The 22,513-nt window shown below is 43.5% G+C and overlaps 1 protein-coding gene across 2 annotated transcripts in view; it reads right to left on the reverse strand.

Moving 5' to 3' along the window:
• VAPB (VAMP (vesicle-associated membrane protein)-associated protein B and C) overlaps positions 1–22,513 on the reverse strand; it is a 44,357-nt gene that overhangs the window by 4,140 nt on the left and 17,704 nt on the right. For both annotated transcript variants that reach the window (XM_015560734.1, XM_015560733.1), the window contains exons 2-5: positions 20,647–20,799; positions 7,177–7,280; positions 3,941–4,021; positions 1,706–1,882 (exon numbers count right to left, since the gene is read on the reverse strand). In XM_015560734.1, coding sequence (XP_015416220.1) covers positions 1,706–1,882; positions 3,941–4,021; positions 7,177–7,280; positions 20,647–20,799 — 515 coding nt within the window. The remainder of the gene's footprint in view (positions 1–1,705; positions 1,883–3,940; positions 4,022–7,176; positions 7,281–20,646; positions 20,800–22,513) is intronic.

Below are 22,513 nucleotides of genomic sequence, written 5' to 3' on the forward strand. Positions count from 1 at the left end.
ACAGCCACACTCTGCAGCTAGAACTCTGGCTAATGACCCATCTGCTCATCCCAGGACTCACAAACCAGCTGCACTTTCCCTTCTTCTTTTCCTTCTATTCCTTCACATCCACCTAGTGCCTATCAGGTCCTGAAGATAAGCAGCAGCCAGCCCACCAAGCCGACTCTCCATGTGCCTGTGGAACTGCTTTTCACTCTATGCCGAAGTTTGTGCCTATGTCTCTCTGTTCTCAGGTAACTTCTCAAGGGCAGGACTGCTCTCATTTGTACCCACAGTGCTGGGTGCACAGTAGGGCCAGAAATTTGTTGGCCAAATGAAAGAATGAAAAAACACAAAACAAGAAATCTCATATTGGCAGGATAAAAAATCTTCTAATGTCAAGATTGGCCTGATAATATTTTAAAGATATTCTGCCCATGGGACATAGCCAATATCGATGCACAGTGTGATAAATGACCAGTGTTATTCGATTAACTTAAAAAAAATGGGCACAGCAAAATACAGCGTTTATTTTATTGCATTTATATAGAAGCTATTTCTACCTACTTATCACTTTAAATGGCAAAGAACTCTGTTTCTAAAGAGAAATATACTCAAGAAGAAGCTTTAGTCGTATCTTAGATTTTTAGCCAAAGAGTAAAGTCAGCTTCCTAATTTATTCCATGGCATGAGGCCAATGAAGACTTCTTCAGGAAAAGAAGACAGTGCCGCTCCCAGGCACTGACAGTTTTAGACCGACCACACTGTCAGAATAAAAGAGAAGAGTCGGCGGAAATGAATTTGTTACGAGAACCGAGTGCTGTGGTAGTTAGAGAGCAAAAACCTATTACATGCTTGGGTGGCACGACCAAGATGAAGGGAATAGGTCAGCCTCAAAATTTAAGCTGCAACAAAAGTTCCTCTGATCAAATGATCAGAAGTGTTTTCTTCACTACTGTGTCTAGAACAGACACACTTTTAAAGCTGGAAGGGGCTGCAGAGGTATTTTGGGAAAGAGGTCCAGGAGATGCTGTGATTAACACACACTAGACTCAGAGCTAGTTCAAGTCTGACTAGTTGTTTCCACACCACCACAGGCCTGCGAGGCGAGAGCAGTGCCCCGCCCCCTTCCTCTACCACCCAGTGTAGCCTGACCCTCCAGCACCGCTGCCAGCCATCTTGCCCATGGTTGGACACGGGTTTCTCCTTCCACAATCTCCACCTACTCTGACAACTCCAACCTCATCGCCATGCTCATAGTGTCACAAGGGCTTTATGTTCAGATTCATTTAGAATCTTCAAAAGTCAGAATTATGCCTGCGCTAAAATGGAGGAGAGGTCAGTATCTACTCTCTTCAAAAATAGATTCTCCTCCAGTGGGGATGAAATGGGATTTGAAAATGTAAATTCCACATAACCACTGCTGCTTTATTTTTTATGTCTAATATTCATTTTACACTAACGGAAGGTGAGAGAGGTTTTGTTTTTCGTTTGTTTGTTTTTAACACCAGGGGACAAGAGTTTAAATAGACACAGGTTCTTGATGGGGGGAGGGGAAGTTCAAGGCCTTTTTGAGAAACCGATGAAAGCTATAGAATTTCTCCCTGGGAGAAAAGTGTGCAAATACAAACAAGCCTACAAATTCAGGGGTTCATCAACTTCCCTCCCCAAGATCCTAGGGAAGAAGCCCCCTTTCTCAGATTATCAGAAAAGGAAATGCTGTTACCTTGAACTGTCTGTTCTCTTCCCGCAGCCTCTGGACTTCACCTTGCAGCCTCTTACATTCTTCCATCACCTTCTTAACTTCAGTATCATCCAAAGAAGAGCTCAGAGATTTAGACACCGTTGATGTTTCTGTCTTTGATGCAGTTGTGGATATAATTTTATTTATTTCTACATCATGCTGTTCAGAAATAAATGAAAGCCCAAGTGTCACCAACTATGTAATAAAGGACTTTTTTATGCAAAGTAAAGTAGCTCTCAGCAACACCACATGGCAGCCTTTTATCCACACTGCAAGATGTCACGTTTATTTAAAAATGGATCACTTCATCTAGCATCTTAATATTAATAATCTAAAGCAACTGGGCCCCAGAAATTATGGAGAAGGGCAAATAACAAAGTCCAGCCGAGACTAATGCTTCAGAGGAGGAGGAAAAGTCTGTATGTATTGTACCATCAGACTCCCACCACGTAAAAATTAGCATGCAGTAATTGTACAAGCGCAGGAACTCTTATCCACAAATTACTGTCACCGTGAAGATCTGAACATCCTAGGACTGGCTGGGCAGGGGTGGGAGGCCAGGGAGGACACAGAGAGCTTGGAAGCTGGGATGAAGGTGGAATGAGTGCAGTGTCTGCAATATTTCAATCTGGGAAAGCTACATGTGCCCCCTCCCCATTTCCATGTGTTAGGCATCATCTTGAGATTGACTAGGGATGTGTCAGTGGGGGGAGGAGGGAGGGCTGGGAGGAGGACGAGAGGGGGAGCGGATGGCGTAGAGCAGGGGTCCTCAAACTTTTTAAATAGGGGGCCAGTTCACTGTCCCTCAGACCGTTGGAGGGCTGGACTATAGTTTAAAAAAAAACTATGAACAAATTCCTATGCACACTGCACATATCTCATTTTGAAGTAAAAAAACAAAACGGGAAAAATACAGTATTTGTATTTGCATGTGGCCCGCGGGCTGTAGTTTGAGGAACCCTGGCGTAGAGGCTTAGGTGTACTGAGGAGAGCTGTTCTGGGTGGTGGGGTTCCAAGTAGTAATCTAGAACTACTCATCTAGCTCTACTGACCTATCTAGCTCCAACCTTTATTTTCCAGATGAGAAGAGTGAGGCCCTATAAGGCAAGGCCCCAATCTACAAAGCTAATGTATCACAGAGCTAGAGCTAGGACCAGAATACAGGTCTCATAACTTCCAAAACTGACCTTCCCAGGACATAATGTGTAATTCAAAGAAACAGAATAATGGTCACGTCAGTGACTGTGCAGAAAGAACATACTAAGTAGTTCTGGCACAGATCCAGAGCATTCCTGGGGGTCATTATGGTAATGTTCTCAGAAGGTCTCAGCTATTAACAACCAGGGTAGCTAATACTCTGCCTATGCTTCAAATTGTGTTTTTAATACAATTTAAGTTTTTCTGACTAGGTTGAAGGGAGTCCACATTAGCATTTCAGTCTTCTGCCTTCAACTGGAATCAAGTAAGGGCCATGCCAGGCCAATCCCTTGGTTTTACACAAAGAGAAAAGTGAGTGGAAGCCTGAGAGAAGCCATTCCTTGGATTCACCCCTCAGACAGCATAGGGGATTCTCAATGGTCGGGGGGGGGGGGGGGGGCGCATATTTGGCAATGTCAGGAGATATTTTCGGTTGTCACAACTAGGTAGAGTTACCAGTATTTAGTGTGCAGAAGTCAGGCATTCTATAAGGCCCAGGACAGCCCATAGCAGAGTATGGGGCCCACATGTTAGTCTGAATTGGAGACTCCTCCTCTAGAAGCAATTTTGACAGCAGCAGGAAGTGGGGTTACGGGATAGAGAGGTGGTGCTGAGGGAAACAGCAGACTGGAGAACCTTTAGGTTCTTTGTGAAACAACAGACCCTACATGCTTAACACCTGTCTGTCAAGCACCATGATAAATGGCAAATTATTCCCTGTCTTAGTCTTACCCCAGGTAAGAGCGACCTATAACTCTGTGAAGTCAAAGATGCTCTTTGGGATTTATAACATTTCCACAGCCAACAGGGGCAAAAATTATTCCAATTCGTTGTCTCTCTGTAAGTCTTTCAAAGGCTGATTTTGTGGGGGCCCACTTATTTGTCGATTTAAGATTTTTTTTTTATGCATCAGAAAGAGGAAAATAATTTGCCAACTTAAATCCTGGTTTTGCAGGAGATGGTATGCAAATAAGTATCAGCTTGCAACATTCAATTATTGTTAACTATAAATATACTTACTGGTTTATCATTTTCTGCTGGCAATTCAAACACACATCTAAGTTTTGAATCCATAAGGTCTTCCGGTTTTGCCTCCTTCCACTAAAACAATTTAAATTTAATAATCAGGATATTATAAAGCTGCGGGAAGAATAATTTTCTTCCTATAACTGACAATTTCAGAAAAATACTCTTAATGAGAAAGCCCTGATATATATCAAATAAAGAAATTAAGTCTGCTGAGATTTCAATATTTTCAACATGACAAGATTAAATATAATAGCTTTCCTGAATATTTATTACACTTCGCAAATCCCAGTCTTGCTGCCTAACTCCTGAAAGTCAACCAATGTCCCCCTGTTGCTAGTCTGTGGGAAGCACTTAGAAGAGAGAGGACCATGGCTGATGGTTGGATGGCCAGGGCTAACCTTGACCCTTAAGAAAATAAACCTCCTTTACAAGGTGCATCCCTTAGAATAAGCACGTCCTATCTGGGTGTGGTTTGGGATCCATGCTGCCAACTACCAACAGGGCACATTAGCCAGCAAGCCTTCTCTGCTGCTCTCCTCCTCCCTCTGTCTGTTGGTGCAGGCGGCTTCCTGGCTAAACCCTGTTCTGGGATGCTGCATTCCTGGTTTACTCTTCCTCCTTTTGGAAGTGGAAGATGGGATTCTGAGAACTGCAGCCCAGTGAATTAGGAGGGTTACAATACAGAGAAGGAATAAACTCCCCCAGCCCTGCCCCAGGACCAAGAGGCAAGGGCAGCTGGAGCAACACAGGTTCTAAGAACCAAGAATGAAGACAACAGGGTGTGAACTGCCAATAAACCCTGGCAGTTTCTCCGTGGTGTAGCATGCCGTTCACAGGACACTGAGGAGCATTTCACTCATGGGAAGTCCACAGAAGTCAGTGAAGCTGCAACATCAATGTTCTGAGTCTACTTCTGTGCAAACATGCACACATGTCAGAGCATTGGGCAGGACTATCATTGGATGCTAAGGCCTCTGGGAGGAGGACTGCTGCTGAGTCCAAGCACCAGTTTACTCAGCGCATCACAGATTCCCTGTTATTAACCACAAGGGGCAAATGTGCTTTGACCCTGGAAAGAGTTGGCCATCATCATTGCAACCAAGTAATCAAACTTAGTGTCACCAACAGAGGGACAATCAGCATTAAATGCCGTCTGAAATGATACATACATGACATCACCTATGGAATATTCTTGCCACAAAACATTTGACCTGAATTTAATCATGAGGAAACAACTGGACAAATCCAGAATGTGGGACATTCTACAAGTCAACTGGCCTGGACTTTAAAAAATTCAAAGTAATAAAAAACGAAAAAGGTCCAGGCTACTCTACCAGACTAGAACTAAAGGCCACTGGGAAACAACTGAAAAACACTGTAATGCGTGTTTCTCTGTTAGGCAATACAATCCATGTTGACTCCTAGGCTGTGGCAACAGTATGTTGCTATATAGGAGACTGGCCTATTTCTGAAGCATTTAGGGGTGAAGTCTGCATCTTACCCTCAAGTGGTTCAGTAGAAAAGAAAGCTTATGATAGAAATGGAGCAGATGTGGCAAATGTTAAATGGTGACTCTAGGTAAAGGTAATATGGGTGGTTAATGTAGCATTTTTTCAACTTTCTGTATATCAAAATAAAAAGAAAGATATTTTAAAATAAAATAAAAAAGCTCAAGGCTTCATTCATTAACAGTGGTTAGGTCAAGTATAACAACTTTCAGGTAACTTTTCATTTTTGTATTTCCAAAAATTCTACAATGTACATTTCATAGAAACATCTTTAAAACTGGTACAAAATTTACCGTATGAGGAAGTGAGATTCACCTTGACTACGAGAGTGCCAGATCTGTGACGGCAGATGAAACAGAGCCAGGCACTTCCAGGTGCTCTACACAGAGCACGTTTCATCCCACGACAACCCATCAACCAGGTCCTTAACCCCATGTTACAGGTGACCAAACCCTCAAGTGAGTTAATGAAATCGCCCAAGGCCACAGTGTTAGTAAAAGGCAGGCCTCAGCTCCACACCCAAGCCCATGCTCTCTTTAGTAAGCCATGCAACAAAAGCCAAATAGAACATATTCTCAGATATCCCTTATTTCGTATTTGCCATACATTTCCTTGATTACACAAATTAACATGAAATGACACATTGTGATCTAGGAAATAAAAGGGAAAGTAGCCTCAATAACTGTTCTTATGCAAAGGAAGATGGCTCATTATCACTGATCTCTCTCAAACCCCCAAATAGTGGCTTCTCCATTTACAGCCCCAAAGTTAAACACATGAAGATGGTCGGTTTACTTTTCCAAGACGAGTAGAAAAGGCTGTGTGGTGATTCTGAGACACAAAGGTGAGCTGTGCATTGAACAGCCCTCAGTATCAAAGTCTGAGAGAGAAAACTACAAGACGGTGTGAGTCACAGCTAACCAAACTTGCAGACATTTCTTGGATGACTGCAGTCTCTTAGTTTGGGTTGGCAGGCTGGAGTGAGGCAATCTGCCTTTCTTTCCCACTCTGTGAGGACCAGACACCTGTCCTGGCCGGTGCGATGGATGGCGAAGCTGCTCTGTATATTGCGACACACTCACAGCACCAGAAGGCCTCCTCATTCATTTGAGTAACAAGCTTACTTTGGAATTTCCATTACACTCTTTTTCCAGCAAAATCAATAATATAGTATCATTTATTTTATGAAAATGAAGTCATCTTATTTTTACCAAATTAGTTAAACATGCATTTAAGCAGAAAAAAATGAAAGAACCTAAAAGGAGAAAAAAATTATGCTTATCAGAACCAAGCGGGGCGGGGGTGGGGGTGGGGGGAGTTCTTAAGCGTGGAGAACATTTAGTATTCACCTCACTCACATCCCCCTGAGTTCGGGGGGGTGGGGGGAGACATGGTAATGAGCGGGTGCCCTTTTCTGTAGGGCACATGATGGGAGGAAAGGGAGAGAGCCCACAAACCATTCAAGATACAATACATCAGAACAAGGAATTGCTGAGGCAAACTGAGATACAAAAGTCAAAGAAGAACAGTATTCTAGAGAGTTACATAAAATGTAAAAAATCAAAGCTTTTAGGAAAACCATAAAGGCAGCCAGAGTAAAAACCTCCCTGGAAACAACATTCCCCTTTAAAACAATTCTAACATACTGTGAACTGCATGCACCCACAATTCTGTCCCTAATCATTGAATACTAAAAAGTAAGAAGCATTCAGTACTTACTACTGCTTCCATATCAGAAGTGTCAGTTGGCGCAAACATAGACTGAACCATAAACTTGTGTTTACTTTTCTCATTGGGGTCATAATCGAAAGGCTGTAACATCACTGAGAAAGAAAATATTTCATTAGGAGGGTCAGAACTTGGTTACCAGCAGCCATTTGTTAATACTTGTATTTTGGTTGTAAAGCAATTTACCCGGATTCTCTCACTGAGCCTCATGATGCCCCAGGTGAAGTGAGCAGGGCAAGATGACCAACATCTTCTCCACTTTTCAGGTCTCAAACCTGAGGTCCAAAAAAGTTAGGTGACTTGCCCGAGGTTGAACAGCAGGGTGTGGCAGAGCTGGGACCCAGGTCTTCTGAATCCTGGTCCACTGATTGCATACCTGACAATATATCTCCTACAGCCCTCACAGAACAGGTAAAGCAGGTAAAAACAGCACATGCTTGTTTGCTCAAGAAAACATCCAAATAATCTCTTTAGGAACTAATATAGAATAATCCAAGACATGTAAGGAATTGCTTTTGCTTTTCTCTGTCCTATTTCCCATAGCAAGGTAATCAAGGTAATGTCTGAAATATAGTTTTGCCAATAAAATGTTGTAAATTTTTCACAAACAGCACACTCACAGCATGGATATGTCCCTTTTCTCCAAAGGGCCTAGAGTTATCTCACATAACAGCTCCCTTGGAGGGTCACACTCACCGACCGCACCGAGGTACCCGCTACTCTGACTGGACCTATCCCTGTTAAATGATGGCTGCTCTAAAATATGGTGGTTGCTACCAGGCTTTGGCTACACCACACATCTAGTTATGTCTCTGAAACAAAACATTGTCACATGTGGGGAAAGCCTACTGTGGTCCTGACGGGAGTAAGAGCTAACATGACGGAGCATTTCCCATAGTCAGAAACCAGGCTTGGACTTTCGGCCTATTATTATCCATGTAATCCTTAAGGGCAGGTACTGTTTCGGAGGTTATTTTGACACCTATTTTCGGAGGACAAAACTGAAGCACGGAAAGGTCACACATGGAGAAGTGAGCACTCAAATGCAGGTGGTCTGCCTGCAGGGCCAACATCACGGCCACCAGGAGGGACTGGCTCCTTGTCCTCTGACAGGGCAGGCTCTGTTCTCCTCCACCTGCAGGCTTCCACCTTTTCTCTGGGCACTCTTCAGTGTTCTCTTGCCTTGAACGCCGGAAGCCTCACAACCAACCACCCCCTGCAGCACATAAGGGGCAAGTGTCCTAAGACTGAGCTTACATATGAAGGTGCTGGAGCTCAACAAAGTAAACTGGCTTGCTCAAGGTCACAACATTAAGAAGACAAACAGCAAAGTGCAGCCCAGCACTCCTTCTGCCACACTGGTCACTCCAATTGAGATGGGTTCACCTGCACCCCAGGCCCACCATCACATACTTCACAGAACCACATATGATGGAGAAGAGAAATACAAAGATCCTCATCCATCTTGGGGTGCAGGGGTCCTTTCTATCTTGGGGACAGAGAGTCTATTAAAACCTAACAAGACATCGATTTAAACGCTTTCATGTACAGTCACCCAGGCAGCTCTGCTATCCCCATCACATCCAAGTGCTCTGAGCTACAGGGAACCTTGCTGGGAGACTTCTTCAGGACAAAACTTAATACATGCGCAACCCTTTTTAAAATTCAGGGCTTAGGTACACATAATACCGAGTCTAGCTACCAATAAAGATTAGTAACATAAGGATGTTCAGCCTGAGTATCCAAGATCTGCACAGAGAACTAAGGTCATTTCAAACACTGGGCCACTGCACTCAGAATGTATTCTTGCAGGTATCAGGGCATGGTTTTCTCCTGGAAAAGTCCTTGCCAGCAGCTCTGGACCAGGCACCACTGAGCTGGCAAGAGTTCTCCCAGAAAGACCTGGAACACCATAACACACCGGGCTTGACACTGAACCCACTAGCAGGTCAAAACCACAACCTCTTCTTCTGAAAGCTACATTCTCATAGCATGTCCCCATCTCCACCTCCGGGGCAATAAGGAAGATAGTACATGATAAACTAAAGACACAATGGGATCTGTCTTGGACAGGAACTGTCGACCTCTTTTGGAGTTGGGCCACAGTCTTCAAACCACTGTCAGATTAATGTTCATTTTTAAAATCTGAAGAGAACTGGGTTTTGAGCATTTCGGGTTTCACTTGGCTGTGACAAAATCATGTTCCAGTATTTTTCTGGAAGGGAAAACCTTGTTCCCCTCTACACTTAGACTTCCAGCAGGGCACAGCTCTTGCAGCAGAAGGTGCCTTTTCCTTGAGATGGTTTTCCAGCTGTGAAAGGCCCCTTCTCCTCCACTCCACCCTAGAGTTCTGAGGCTAAACCAGGATTACTGGTAAAGAGCCCGAAGCCCAGAAGATGAGAGCAACAGGAAGACTGCTAATTTTCTTAGAAGCTGGCTCTTTATTTCAAACCACACTAAGTCATCCGCATAGAACTGATGAATCCAAAGAACCTAAGACCTCCCTGCTTAAACAGCCCAGGAAGTTCTGCTGCTCCCTGTCCATTCTGCTCCCCCTTCCTCAAGGCACTGCAAGTGAGAGAACAGCCAAGAGACCTCTGCTTGGCTAGAACCAATGTTCTAAGAAGGAAAGGAAAGGAAACTTCTCTAGAACCTGCTATGTACTAACCCCACACAGGCGCATTTCATTAGTTCTACCATTTAGTGCTCACGACAAATGGTCAAAGAAGCCCATGACTTCATTCTCCGGATGAGGAGACAAGGGCGTAGAAAGAACATGTGGCCTCACTCGGGTCCCATGGCAGCATAAAAAATGACAGAGCCAGTCAGTATTACACACACTTGGCTTTGCCCCCAGAGTCAGACTCCCACACCATAGGTTCTCAAAGTGTTATTGAACAGACCCTGAGGGTCCCCCCATTGGGTGACCCATTAAGTCATGATAATACCAGGATATTATGAGCCTATTCTATTATATTGACACTCAGTGATGTTGGCACAAAAGCCCTGGGGTAAAGTCGCTGGCGCCCCCAGGCAGGAACCAGATAGTGCTGGTGTCTCTGTATCAGGCACTGCAGCAGACAAGTTTCACAGAAGAATGCCCTTGACGAAGTCATGCATTAGTTTTCTCACACCCAGACCTGACAGTACATGGCAGCTCTCGCACAGAGAACACTGCTGCTCTCTGGGAAAAGCTCCTGTGCATCCATCTGGTTGGGGACACTGGCTCATGGACTTGAAAACAATGGTTATTCAGATCTGGGTGTTTTCTGAATGGCAGATGTTTTCTTGAAAAGGAATGAAGTGAGTCTATCCGTTCAAGGAAAACAGCTTATAGTAGTTGTGGTCAATGATAAAATCCAGGCAAAAATTAGAATCTTGGAAAATTTACAGCTGTCACCAAGAGTTTCCTAGTTTCCCAAGTACATAAAGACTTTTCTGATGAGATCAGTGGAAATAGTAATGAATGTGATTTTTTGCTGTTATATAATAAAACTAGAGGCCCACTACACAAAATTCATGCATTCAGGGGCGGGGGTGGGGGTGGGGTAGTCCCTGAGCCCAGCCTGTGCCCTCGCAATCCGGGAGCCCTCGGGGGATGTCCGACTGACAGCAGTTAGACATCCATAGCGCTGCTGTGGAGGTGGGAGAGGCTCCTGCCACTGCCACTGCGCTCACCAGCCGTGAACCCGGCTTCTGGCATACTGACCACCAGGGGGCAGCTCCTGCATTGAGCATCTTCCCCCTGGTGGTCAGTGCACGTCATAGTGACTGGTTCGGTATGCCGATAGGTCAGTTTGCATATTAGCCTTTTATTATATAGGACTAGTGGCCCCGTGCACTAAATTCATGCATGGGGGTGGGGGGTGTCCCTCAGCCTGGCCTGCACCCTCTCCAATCTGGGACCCCCTCCGGGGATGTCCAACTGCTGGTTTAGGCCCGATCCCACAGTCAGACATCACTCTCACAATTCAGGACTGCTGGCTCCCAGCTGCTCGCCTGCCTGCCTGCTGGATTGCCCCTTACTGCTTCTGCCTACCAGCCTGATCACCCCCTAACCGCTCCCCTGCCGGCCTGATTGACGCCTAACTGCTCCCCTGCTCGCCTGATTGCCCACAACTGCCCTCCCCTGCCATGACCCACCTCCTCCGCTGGGACCCTCCTCATCTGCGCTGCGTGGAGCCACGGGACCCCCAGGCCTCACTGTGTGGAGCAGCCGCCAGGCCCCGCCTCCGCTGTGTTGCGTGGCCATCTTGTGGCAGCCATATTGTGACGACATTGTGTGCAAGAGCCACTTAGGCTTTTATAAGCATATAGATATGTCAACATTTGGAAGACCTGTATACCTCAGCTAACATAATATTACATAATCCAACCAGAGCGCAAGAGAGACCAATGTGTTTTAGAGAAACAAAGTGGTTTCAGATTCCACACTACACCGAACTTGAAGGAAGTGTCACTTGTCAAGTTTTGGTGTAGTATCAAAGAATAATGTCCACAATTATCTGAAAAGTCTATTAAAAATACGCTTCCCTTTTCCAACTACATATTCTATCGTAAAAAGTGGTTTTTCTTCATACACATTCATCAAAATGACACATTACAAGAGACTAACTGCAAGAGCAGAGAGGAGAATCCAACCTGTCTTTCACTAAGCCAGACATTCAGAAGATATGCAAAACATGTTAAATAACACCACTCTTCTCACTACATTTTTTGATGTAATTAATTTATTAATGTGATTATAAAATGAATTAATACTTTTTAAACTCAATTTAATTTACAATATAATAAATATTGATATAACCTACAAACAAAAATGTTCTTGGGTCTTCCATTTTTAAGAATATAAAGGGGTTCTGAAACTAAAAAGTTTGAGCACCATCAGTCTACACCAGCCGTGGGCAAACTACAGCCCGCGAGCCGGATCCGGCCCGTTTGAAATGAATAAAACTAAAAAAAAAAAAAGACCGTACCCTTTTATGTAATGATGTTTACTTTGAATTTATATTAGTTCACACAAACACTCCATCCATGCTTTTGTTCCAGCCCTCCGGTCCAGTTTAAGAACCCATTGTGGCCCTCGAGTCAAAAAGTTTGCCCACCCCTGCTCTACACCAAGCTGCCTCACAGACTCTGCAGGAGGAAAATGGTCTGGTGGAATAGTGAAGACACTGGTAGTGGTCTAGTACCCTGTTTGGGAGAAATTGCAGTTAAAACAGAGAGCAGTTTCACACAAACCAGGCTTGAGTTCTGGTACAGATCAAGACTCAGTGGTATCAAAAGGCACGTGTCCCTTACAGGGAGGGGACAGGGTTTCCTGCACTCCTCTAACCAAACCACCTTGTTTGCTCCAACTCTGCTGAGGGTACCGTCTGAGATCCACTGCTGCCTGTGGACCTTACAGATGTTATCGGCACAACCCCAGGCTAGCACACCCTACCTGCCAAGTCACCACTGTGTAGATCAGGAAGACCTGTGAGAAGGTATAACTTACATTTAGACCTCTGTTAAACAAGAATGTAAGCAAGGGCGTAATGGTGGTAACCAATAATCACAAGGGAGCACTGAAGACAGCCAAGGTAGCAGGTCAAATATCCCTTCTGCAAAGGCAGTCCCCGTGAAATAGGAACACGGGTGCCCAGTGCACTAGGGAGCCTGGCCAGAGCTGAAAACTTTGAACTGCAGGAGAAACTTACTGAAAGCTCAGGAGGTAAAGGTGGCTATAACCCTTCCCCATGACTCTCCTTTGGCCTTGAGCAGCAAGTGGAAAAGGTGTGTTCCACCGACCAGCTCTCCTTTCCTTCTGGGGTCCCAAATCAGCAAGAAAGAGTAAAGAGGTCAGGTGGCCTCTTAGACTTTGTGAAACTTCATGACTCCTGCTGTGCTTCAGTATACCCATCCTGCTCAACATGGCCTCCAACTCATGTCCAAAGTTTGTATTTCTCAGCCCCCATCATCTCATGTCACATTCAATTTGCTATACCCTATTAGCCAGAACTTTATGAGAACATGACAGAATAAATGCTGTTAATCGTTTGTTCTTTCAGCTCCATACATGCAAATTGTGACAGAAATTATGTACTTTTACCCTGACAGGCTATAAAAGAGCCTCCCATTAACTTAATTTATTTCACTTGAATACCAGAGACACTGATGATAAAAACCCTCTTAAATGAACCATCTATCCTACTTTTAAAATGTATCTGCTGATACTACATTAAAAAGAAGCCTGTTACCAGGAGACAGCTTGGAGACCCGGTCACCACTCACCCACATTAACACTTTATGATATGATGTCTGCCGTATTACAGATCGCAGCAGTGGGATCCTGTTAAGAAAGGGCCTTTGGGATCATAAAACATTGGATCAATAAGACCAGACCTTCTTCAAAAGAAAGAAATGCAGAATATATGCTACTTAATGCACAAGTACACACATACCTCAGAGAAATGATGACTTGATTAAATGCAGCATTACAGCTCCTTATGAGAACCCAAGCACGTCACAGTTCATTTTCATCTGCACCATAATGGTAACAGCTAATGAATAAAAGTCTACAGCGTGAGCTTTATTATTTTTTAATCTCAGAATCTTATCTTCAAAATGTCTCTTCTCATTTTACATGACCCATCTCAGCTGAGGCCTCTACTGACATCTGGATTCTCCCCCTCAAAGATCTTTGCAGTTTCTCTCCCAACCAGGTTATTCTAGTTATATACCCCCATAACCCCTACAAATGTTACCTCCCCCTAAACACCCTAGTCACCACTGTGATATCCCTCAGATCAAAACCTCCCATTGTGCAGGTAAAGACAATCAATTCAACTCTTCAGTCTGGTTCTCCCCAGATGTCCTGGTACGACCCAACACAGGCCCCTGCCGGTCCAACATGTGTGCATATTATGTTGCCTCGACCCCCATACCCAAGGATTCTGTTATTACCAGTCAGTTTCCTCCTATTGTTGACCCTGACTGGCATGTCCCCCTGCCCTACTCACATCTCAACAAACCACACCTTTCAGAGTTTAACCCACTACTCACTCTGTAAGTAAGGGTCTCAAGCTTCAGCATGCATCAGAACCACCTGGACTGCTTGCTGGCAGGACCCCACCTCCAAAGTTTCTGATTCAACAGGTCTGGAGTGGGACTGGGAGCATGCATTTCTAACAAGTTCCCAGCAGATGCTGACCCTGCTGGTCCAGGGACCACACCTGGAGAACAAAGGCCACACAGCACCTCTTGACACTGCAGCTCCTGCTGGAGTGCCACCTCACAACCTCATTCCCACCGTGGGCATTATTCTGTAAGTGGACATTGTTTGATGCTCAGACTCCTAAGCTCCTTCCTACAGGTCTGCCTCTCCTACTTGGTCAGATCAAGAACAGGACTTCATGTTTTGATGTTTCTATGCTGGGTACTAATCTGCCATTTTCCACTGGTTCATGGAGGTGCACCGTCTTCCCTTCAACTTTCCAAGCACTCCTGTATCTGGCTCCTTCTGGAAATCTCCTTAGGGCAGCACAAAGACCTTCAATCAGCCAGCTTCTCCTCTCTCCTACTACCTGGAGCTGCTCACTGTCCTACCCTCTGTCTAAGCACGGTTTCCAGTCTCCTGGTCACCACTGTCCCTTTTTCTTTTCCCTTTCATACACCCTATATATCGAAAGACTGTTCTCTACCGAACTGCATTCATGTTGTAATAATGAAGTCACTGCTGCACTGTTTTAAAGTAATCAGAGAAAAACCAGAGCTCATGATCAGCTTAAGATAACTAGTGTTACCACAGTGAGGTAATATAATTCTAACCTAAAGTGAAGCTGCTCAACATTTTGGTTACAATGTGTATCCTATGAGTAAATTTATTATTTCCTTTAGTATCCTCAAAACTTTGAAAACATCACTACATTCCCCTCTGCCTATCCAGGGACCCATGGATGGAACTATGAGTCTAGCAGGTAAATAATTAATTTTATCTATTTATAAATACATTAACACTGAATTGTCTTTGTGTCTTTCCTAGTTCAGGCTAGCCTGTCTTAGATAACCAACTTCTCATAGTCAAGTTTATTTGTAGAGATTAACACAAATGTGCCCAGTGTCACTGGAAAACGATGTGTGCCATATGCAGGCACTGGTCAGAGAACAAGGCTCACTTCTTTTTTATAAATATTTTTTAAAATATACATCTTTCCCAAACCTCCAGCACATTTCCTGTCTCCCATAACACTGTATAGTGGACTACAACAGCCTCTCCCCGGTCACTCCTGCGCTGTGAGCATGAGCACCCATGGTGCCCTATCTCAGTAAAACCTATAAACCAGGTCTCTTACAACAGTCAACTGGAATGTGAAAAACGGTCTGCCTGATGCTTAAGTAATTCCAGGCCACTCTGTCATTTCCGAACTCTCTCTACTTGCTCTCTGTAGTGCTCCTTCCAGCCCCCACTGTGGCTCCCTTTCCATTCACTCTGGTCTGTCAATTCTTCCTAAGAAACTTAAATATTACAGTAAACTTAAAAAAAAATATTTAAAAGCACAATTAGGCTGAATTTTTGTTGGTAATTTCCTTTTTTTATAAATCTAGACTCTCATATGGCTGAAAAAGATTAAAGATACCTTTTACATATGAATGTGAGTTGTTCTTATCTAAGGGTAATAAACCTGGTTCATGAAAACGATTTATAAAATGTTTCTCTTATCAGAGACTTCAATCCAAAACAAATGAGCAAACGAACAAGAACATGGCTGTGACGATGTCCAAACCTCACAAATGTAGCTCCCATGTATCAGCAGGAGACAGACAACACCTGACTTCTTCCTCTGGGGCAGTGCAACTGCACTCTGGTGCTGGTCACCTACAGCTGCAGCCAAGGTTGGCTGGTCCAGGGCAAGCCAACAGCTTCATCACACTGAGTCAGCAAACTCTTAAAAGGATTAATTACCAATTGCGATGCTACCCAATTACATTAATTGACCAATGTTTCCATCCAAGAAGAGTTGCTGATATTCATTGTCCTTCCTCAGGATTTTACTGGAAGAACTTTATGCTTTAAATGTGATTGATATAAGTGCTGAAAAGGGCTATCTGTCAGTAATGAATACTGCTCCCGGATTTTTTGAATTATAATTTAAATGACATATTCAGACACTAGGAGATTTGTGTGTGTTTGTCTCTCATCCATTTCCAGTTCCCAGGGTACACTTAGTAAAGTGTATCTGTACCTAAATACTGGTATCTTTAATGACTCTTCCCAGTGCCCCTCCTAACACAGAGAGATTTTGCATTTCTAATTTGCTTGGTACACAGGCAACCAATGTGCATAATTGAACTGCAAATGGAAGTGTGCTTGCTACTTTAGTGAAATTAGAATTCAGTGAAGGTTATAAAAATATTAAACTTAATATCATATTACAGGAAGCGTAAGTATTTTTGATGGGCCCATAATTTTACCACTTCACCTGCTGTATCCGCTGGCAAACATGGTTTGGAATATTAATGGAAAACTCCCTCATTATTAAACTGCAGCATTAAAAAAAAAAATCCACAACCACTAACAGCTTACCACAAAGACATTTTCAGAAATTATCTACCTTAAAAATATTTTCCCACTAGACAGTTCAGAAAATAGATTTAATTTTGTAAAGCTAGAACAAATGGGGAGACCCCCCACTGCTTCAAACACTTCATTAATTCAAAAAGTTCTATTTTCCTGGCATTTAAAATCTCGGGGGCGGGGTGGGGGAGATCCAATCTCCTCTTCTCTGATCTCCATTTAAGTGTGCCTATCTTGCTGAGGTCCAGAGTTGAATAATTCAAAGCCATCTCTAGTAGATGGTGTGTATCAGAGAGCAAGGGGCCAAAATCATGGCTTTCTGGTCAATTAATGGAAACAGCAAACACCTGCCACCCGCCTCACCGCCTTACAATGCCTCATCCAACAGGCATGGGCCCCCGCAGGGGCCACTGTAAGAATGAGATGAGATGAGCACTTCCGTAAAGTGTAAATAAAAGGATTCAAGTCAGAGGCCCTTGTAGACAGCTCCAAAACCCCTTGGGATGCCCCCACATTTTTACCTACTGGCACAAAAAGTTTAGATTATGCCTATCTCCACCCATAACTTTACCACTTAAGTTTATAAAACAAAGTTGGTAGATTTCTTAAAGGACCTAATAAGTGATTTGCCATCTTATGAAGATAATAACATGAAAGGTCAGAATCTGGACTTCAGACTAAAAGAGTAAGGTCCCTTGAATACTGGTTTTCCAAAAGCTGAGAAGAGCCTCACAGAGCGTGTCTGAAAAACATCTGGCAGCTAGAAATTCTTGCTCCCACATCTCAACCTGGTTCGTGGGCCTTCAAAACCTCAGTCCCTCTGCCAGCTCCATGGTAGGTAGCCTCCTCCTGCTGCTCTTTGCCCTCTCTCCCTGCCCACTCCCCTCTCCAGGAGTGATTTACAAGCTTCCCAAACAGCTACACATCCCACAGCTTTTCAGGCCAGGGAGATAGGTCCTGTATGTAGCCCACGTCCTCTTCAGGTATGCTGTGACTGGCAGTATTTTAAATCGATTCGATGACCACCTTTCACCTTTCTATAGATTATATCTGAAAATTTAGTAGAAGCTTTTCACTATAAAACAAATGCAGAATATAGAAAGAAGAAAAATACAAATTTCTTATTGAAATCAGAAAAAGTCCAAAAATTAATGAAATGAAATTAGTTTATTTCTTAAGAAGCAATTCAAGTATGTACAATCCACCTGCAACAACAAACTAGCCAGTTTACTTCAAGGCTAGTGGAATCCGTCCCTTGTACCATGCCCAGTTAAAGCAGCATGGTAAATACTCTGTGAGGCAGATACTACTCTCCATGTTACAAATGAGAAAACTGCAACCTAGAGAGGTTGATTGATTGGCCAGAGATCAAGCTACAAGTTATATAGCAGAGCTGGGCTTGCTATTCAGGTTTCCAGACCTCAAATCTATCTTTGAGTAGAGCAGGTGAGACCAAGCTTGGCTACACGTGCACCTGGGAGAAGGGAAGGCTGGCCTTTGGACAAGCTGCAATTCACCCTCCTGAGGATGTTTTCTCCCCCAAAGAAACCCGAAAACACCACATATTCGCTAAGATGTCACTGTGTAGCTGCATTCAGGACCCTCAGAAAAGTGCAGTGCTTTTATCTCAAGATATGAATGTCTGATTAATGATACAGTAGCCTCTCAGCACATAAAATTGCAATAAACCAGTGTCAGCCTTCTGTGGCAATAGGTGGGGTGGTCCTGGAAATGCACCGACATCTGACCTCATCCCCAGGCACCTCAAACACTGAGATAAATACACACCAAAAAAACCCCAAGGAGCCCTTTTCCATGTGCAAAGCATAATCCTTCCCATCTAGAAGGAAAGCTTGCAGACACACAGACAGTTGCTTTCCCCCAAGTACATCACATGCTGAGAAATAGGGCACTTTATGTTTGACATTCACGTGTAAGTGCGACCTTCCCCTAAAACTGTTGAGGCAGCTTAGAGCCACTGGATCAGGAGCTAAGACACCTGGCTTCAAATACCAGCTCTGGCACTAAACACCCAGGGACTCTAGGTCAGTGGTCGCCAACCTTTCGGACCTCATGGACCACCAGTGGTCCGTGGACCACCGGTTGGCAACTGCTGCTCTAGATGACCATGCCCACTATCTGCACCTTCCCTTTTCATCTGCCAAAGGAAGGCCACACCCCCAACGTCTTGGTCTTCCTTAAGCAGGTAATCATAAATCAAAACAAATGCCCAGGATAAGTTATTACTTTAAAAGACATTTCTATGATGGAGAGGGATGGATCTTTCTGAAACACACACACACACACACACACACACACACTTATAACATCAGAAAGAACATCTACACTGTACAACTGTCTGTTGAGACTATTTTATTCAGAAAACCATGTTGCTGCTCCCACAGTTACTGTGAAAATTGGTAATTCTCATCTACTGACAATCTTGCTCAAATTTGATATGGGCACAGAAATCGAGAAAAAAAAGTCAATAAAAGAAGGGAATGGAAGATTAGGCTGCCCTTAATTTCAACAGAAAAATGGAAACTCATGTGTTTTTAAACCTGTGGAACCAACCAAGACTACAGAAACACCAACACCCTGGGCCACTTCCATTCTCCAGCGTGCTACAGTTCAAAGAGCTAGGACTTTAGAGCTAGGCAGAATAATCTACACCCTGCTATCACTTGTTAGTTTCCTGAGTCTACAGCCACTAGTGTCCGTCTTGGTACAATGGAGGTGACAGTGCACTCCTCACAGGGCAGAGAACAGAAGTTGGAGGAGATAATGTGTGTGCAGGCCCACAGTGTTGGACACCCCCAATAAATGTGGGCTCCTACTCTCCTGACTTCTCCTAGATAATAAGCTGAGTCAAGAGTACAGATCAGGCTTTGCAGCCTCAGAGATAAGCACACAGGGGGACAGCTGGTGTGGGCGCGCCATAATGAGAGAGACCGATGGATGCAGGGAATAAGAGCTTGCAGAAATGATCAGATAATGAAACACCTCATATCTTTCCAAAGAAGTGAATCATTTTCTTTCAGGTGTCAAGTGAATAGCCAAATGCATCATAATCAAAATCTGTCATGGAAAAAGCCAGCCAGGTACCCATTTGCAACAAGTAGTGCCCTCTAATGATGCAGAGCCTGCTGTGGCTCTGTCTCCCTAGATACTCAAAAGATAAACACACACACCCACACAGCTCCTCACAAACACAAAGGCATCCTTGGATCAGAAGTTCTAATGAGCTAAAAGTTTATTCCATTTCTAAAATATATTAAAGTCAAACCCATCACTTTCATCTCCTTAATTCTGAAATTTAATTCTCAATTTGGGCACTTTACCAGCATCTTTTCAAAAGTTGGACTTTGGAAAAAATATTCCCTCTCAGACAGAAGGGGAAAAACCCATCAGACACGAACAAAACTCACACCCTGGAATATATTCCAATTTCCTCAGCCCTGTCTCCCTTAGCTTTTCACAATCAGTAAAGTGCAGTTACCAGTCATTGGAAATGACATGAGCTTAATGTCAGAAATCATTTAGCTTAAATAAGAAAATAACTCCATTTAGCTTTCTCCCACAAAGTAAAATTAAGTTTGTTTGGCCCTTTTTTATTTATTGCCGAAGGGCAAATTTCAAGGGAGTGAAATCAAACTCATTCTGAAGTCTGAAGTTACCACTGCAATTTTGCTCTAAGCATTGAGGCGCAAAGGCTGTAAGCATTAAACTAAAGAGGCATTAATTATGGAAAAACAACAGGTGAGAGGGACCCACTGAGCTTGGAGGGTTGGGGGGAGAAATCTACATCTTATTTTGCTACATTGCAAATACAACCTTTAAGAAATCCCACTGGCTCCAGGGGGCCTCTTTAGTCCACCCTTCCAGCCTCCAATCTCAGGACTTACCAGATACATTAATCGCAGCCCCTGCATCAATGATCCCACTGTTGGGCCTCACACAGTACCTACGTGGTGCTGTGGTCTTCACTTTGAAACACACGTTTCGGTCTGTTGGGTTGCCAAGCTTTAGGTTGGTGGTGACAACATCAGTGAAGGGACCTACGGAATGAGAGACAGAGATTGATTGGGGATCTCAGGAGGAAAGTCTAGAAGACTGATTTACAGTCTGAGGTTGGAAGGGATAATGGAATATGGTTAAGGGAAGATTTGAGATCCAAAACTTTCTCACTATCATAAGTACAGATGAGCCGAGGTTAGTACATTAACAGTAGCAGGTAAAATTCACATGTTCTCACCTTGCCACCAGGCATCTGGTGAGCATTCCAACATCCCTCACAACTTTATGCTTATTGTTGTTTTACAGATGAGAAAACTGAGGCTTGAGACGACACATTCCTTGTCTACGTTGTAACACTAATAGTGATAGTTAGGCTCTACAACCAGGCAGCCTGATTCCAACCAAGACCTGCTCTGAACCCATGCTGAATACTGATTTCCACAATAACAAGAGAAAAGCTAAAAAGGGAGCGTGTAAAGGGCCAGACCTGTGCACAGTGATAGTCAATGGCAGAGTGTGCCGAGTGGCAAATGTAAGAAAGGCTTTGAGGTGTTAACTGTCTATAAACAATACAGTGGTACTGCCCTAGAGTCCATGATATCTGGGCTACAGCAGGTTCATAGTCCTGCTGAGCAGCCCACACCTGAAACATCACATTCAGTTTTAACTACCCAGGCTACTGGGAAGATTGAAAGAAAGCTCAGTGCCCTGAGGGTATATTTTATTATTATTTATTCATTTTCTACTTTATTAGATTTTTTAATTAAAAAAGTAAAACATGCTTCTTAAAACAAGTCAAACAATAAAAGATGTATAAAGAGGAAGTTAATAAGCTTTCCCTTGTACCCTGAGGTAACAATATGGGAGCTCTTTCCACATCATCTATGCTCATACAAACAGTACATACATACGCATGCAGGGGGAGAACATTAACAAAAATGGGATCATACTATTCACACTGCTCTGAAACTTGCTTTTTTTCCATTTACCAATCTACTATGGAAACATGACCACTGGGTTTAAGAAGTTAGGTGGGAAGTTTGAACTATGAGACCTATTAGGTCCTTTTCAAATTTATATCTTTTCACCATGTAAACCAATAACATCTGTGTTTCCTCTAGGCAAGCTCTTTACAAGGACGTAGGAGATAGGGTGGAAGGTGTGTGTGGGTGTGGTTTCACAAACTAACAAATACATAATGATGCTTTGTCAGATGTTCCCTAAGAAGACCCAACCAACACAGATGTTTGAATCTATGACTTGACAACTTTTTAATGAGACTATAAGCTTGTGAAGATAAAGATAATACTGTTCCCGGTTTCTCTCTCTGGCACTGTGCCGGCCATCTAGGAAAGGGGGGGGGGGGGGGGGAACACACACACACACATATACAGAGATTCCTTTACCAAAGGGGAAACAACCTCATAGATTACCACTAGCAAAATTAAAATCTTAGGCTGCTTTCTCTGCACTAGAGGTGCTCAGGGTATGAAAAATCAATCTGGTATGGGCTCAACCTAAATATAAATTAAGAAATCAATAATGATAGAAAGGAAAAAAGGAAGAGAAACTCAATTCCAAAATTAAATAAACTACAGTTGGTTCTACCATAAAGCTTATTTTGAAACCGTGAATTTGTTCCAATGTGATTGATGTGCATATTAGGGGGACAATCTGAGCATAAAATGAATTCCACATTTGCTTATGCGTGATTTTGTCTGCAAGAAACGCTAGGTGAACACAGAAAATTGCACC

Source organism: Myotis davidii, unplaced genomic scaffold (genome assembly GCF_000327345.1).
Source record: "Myotis davidii unplaced genomic scaffold, ASM32734v1 scaffold75, whole genome shotgun sequence".
NCBI classification, from domain to species: Eukaryota; Metazoa; Chordata; class Mammalia; order Chiroptera; family Vespertilionidae; genus Myotis; species Myotis davidii.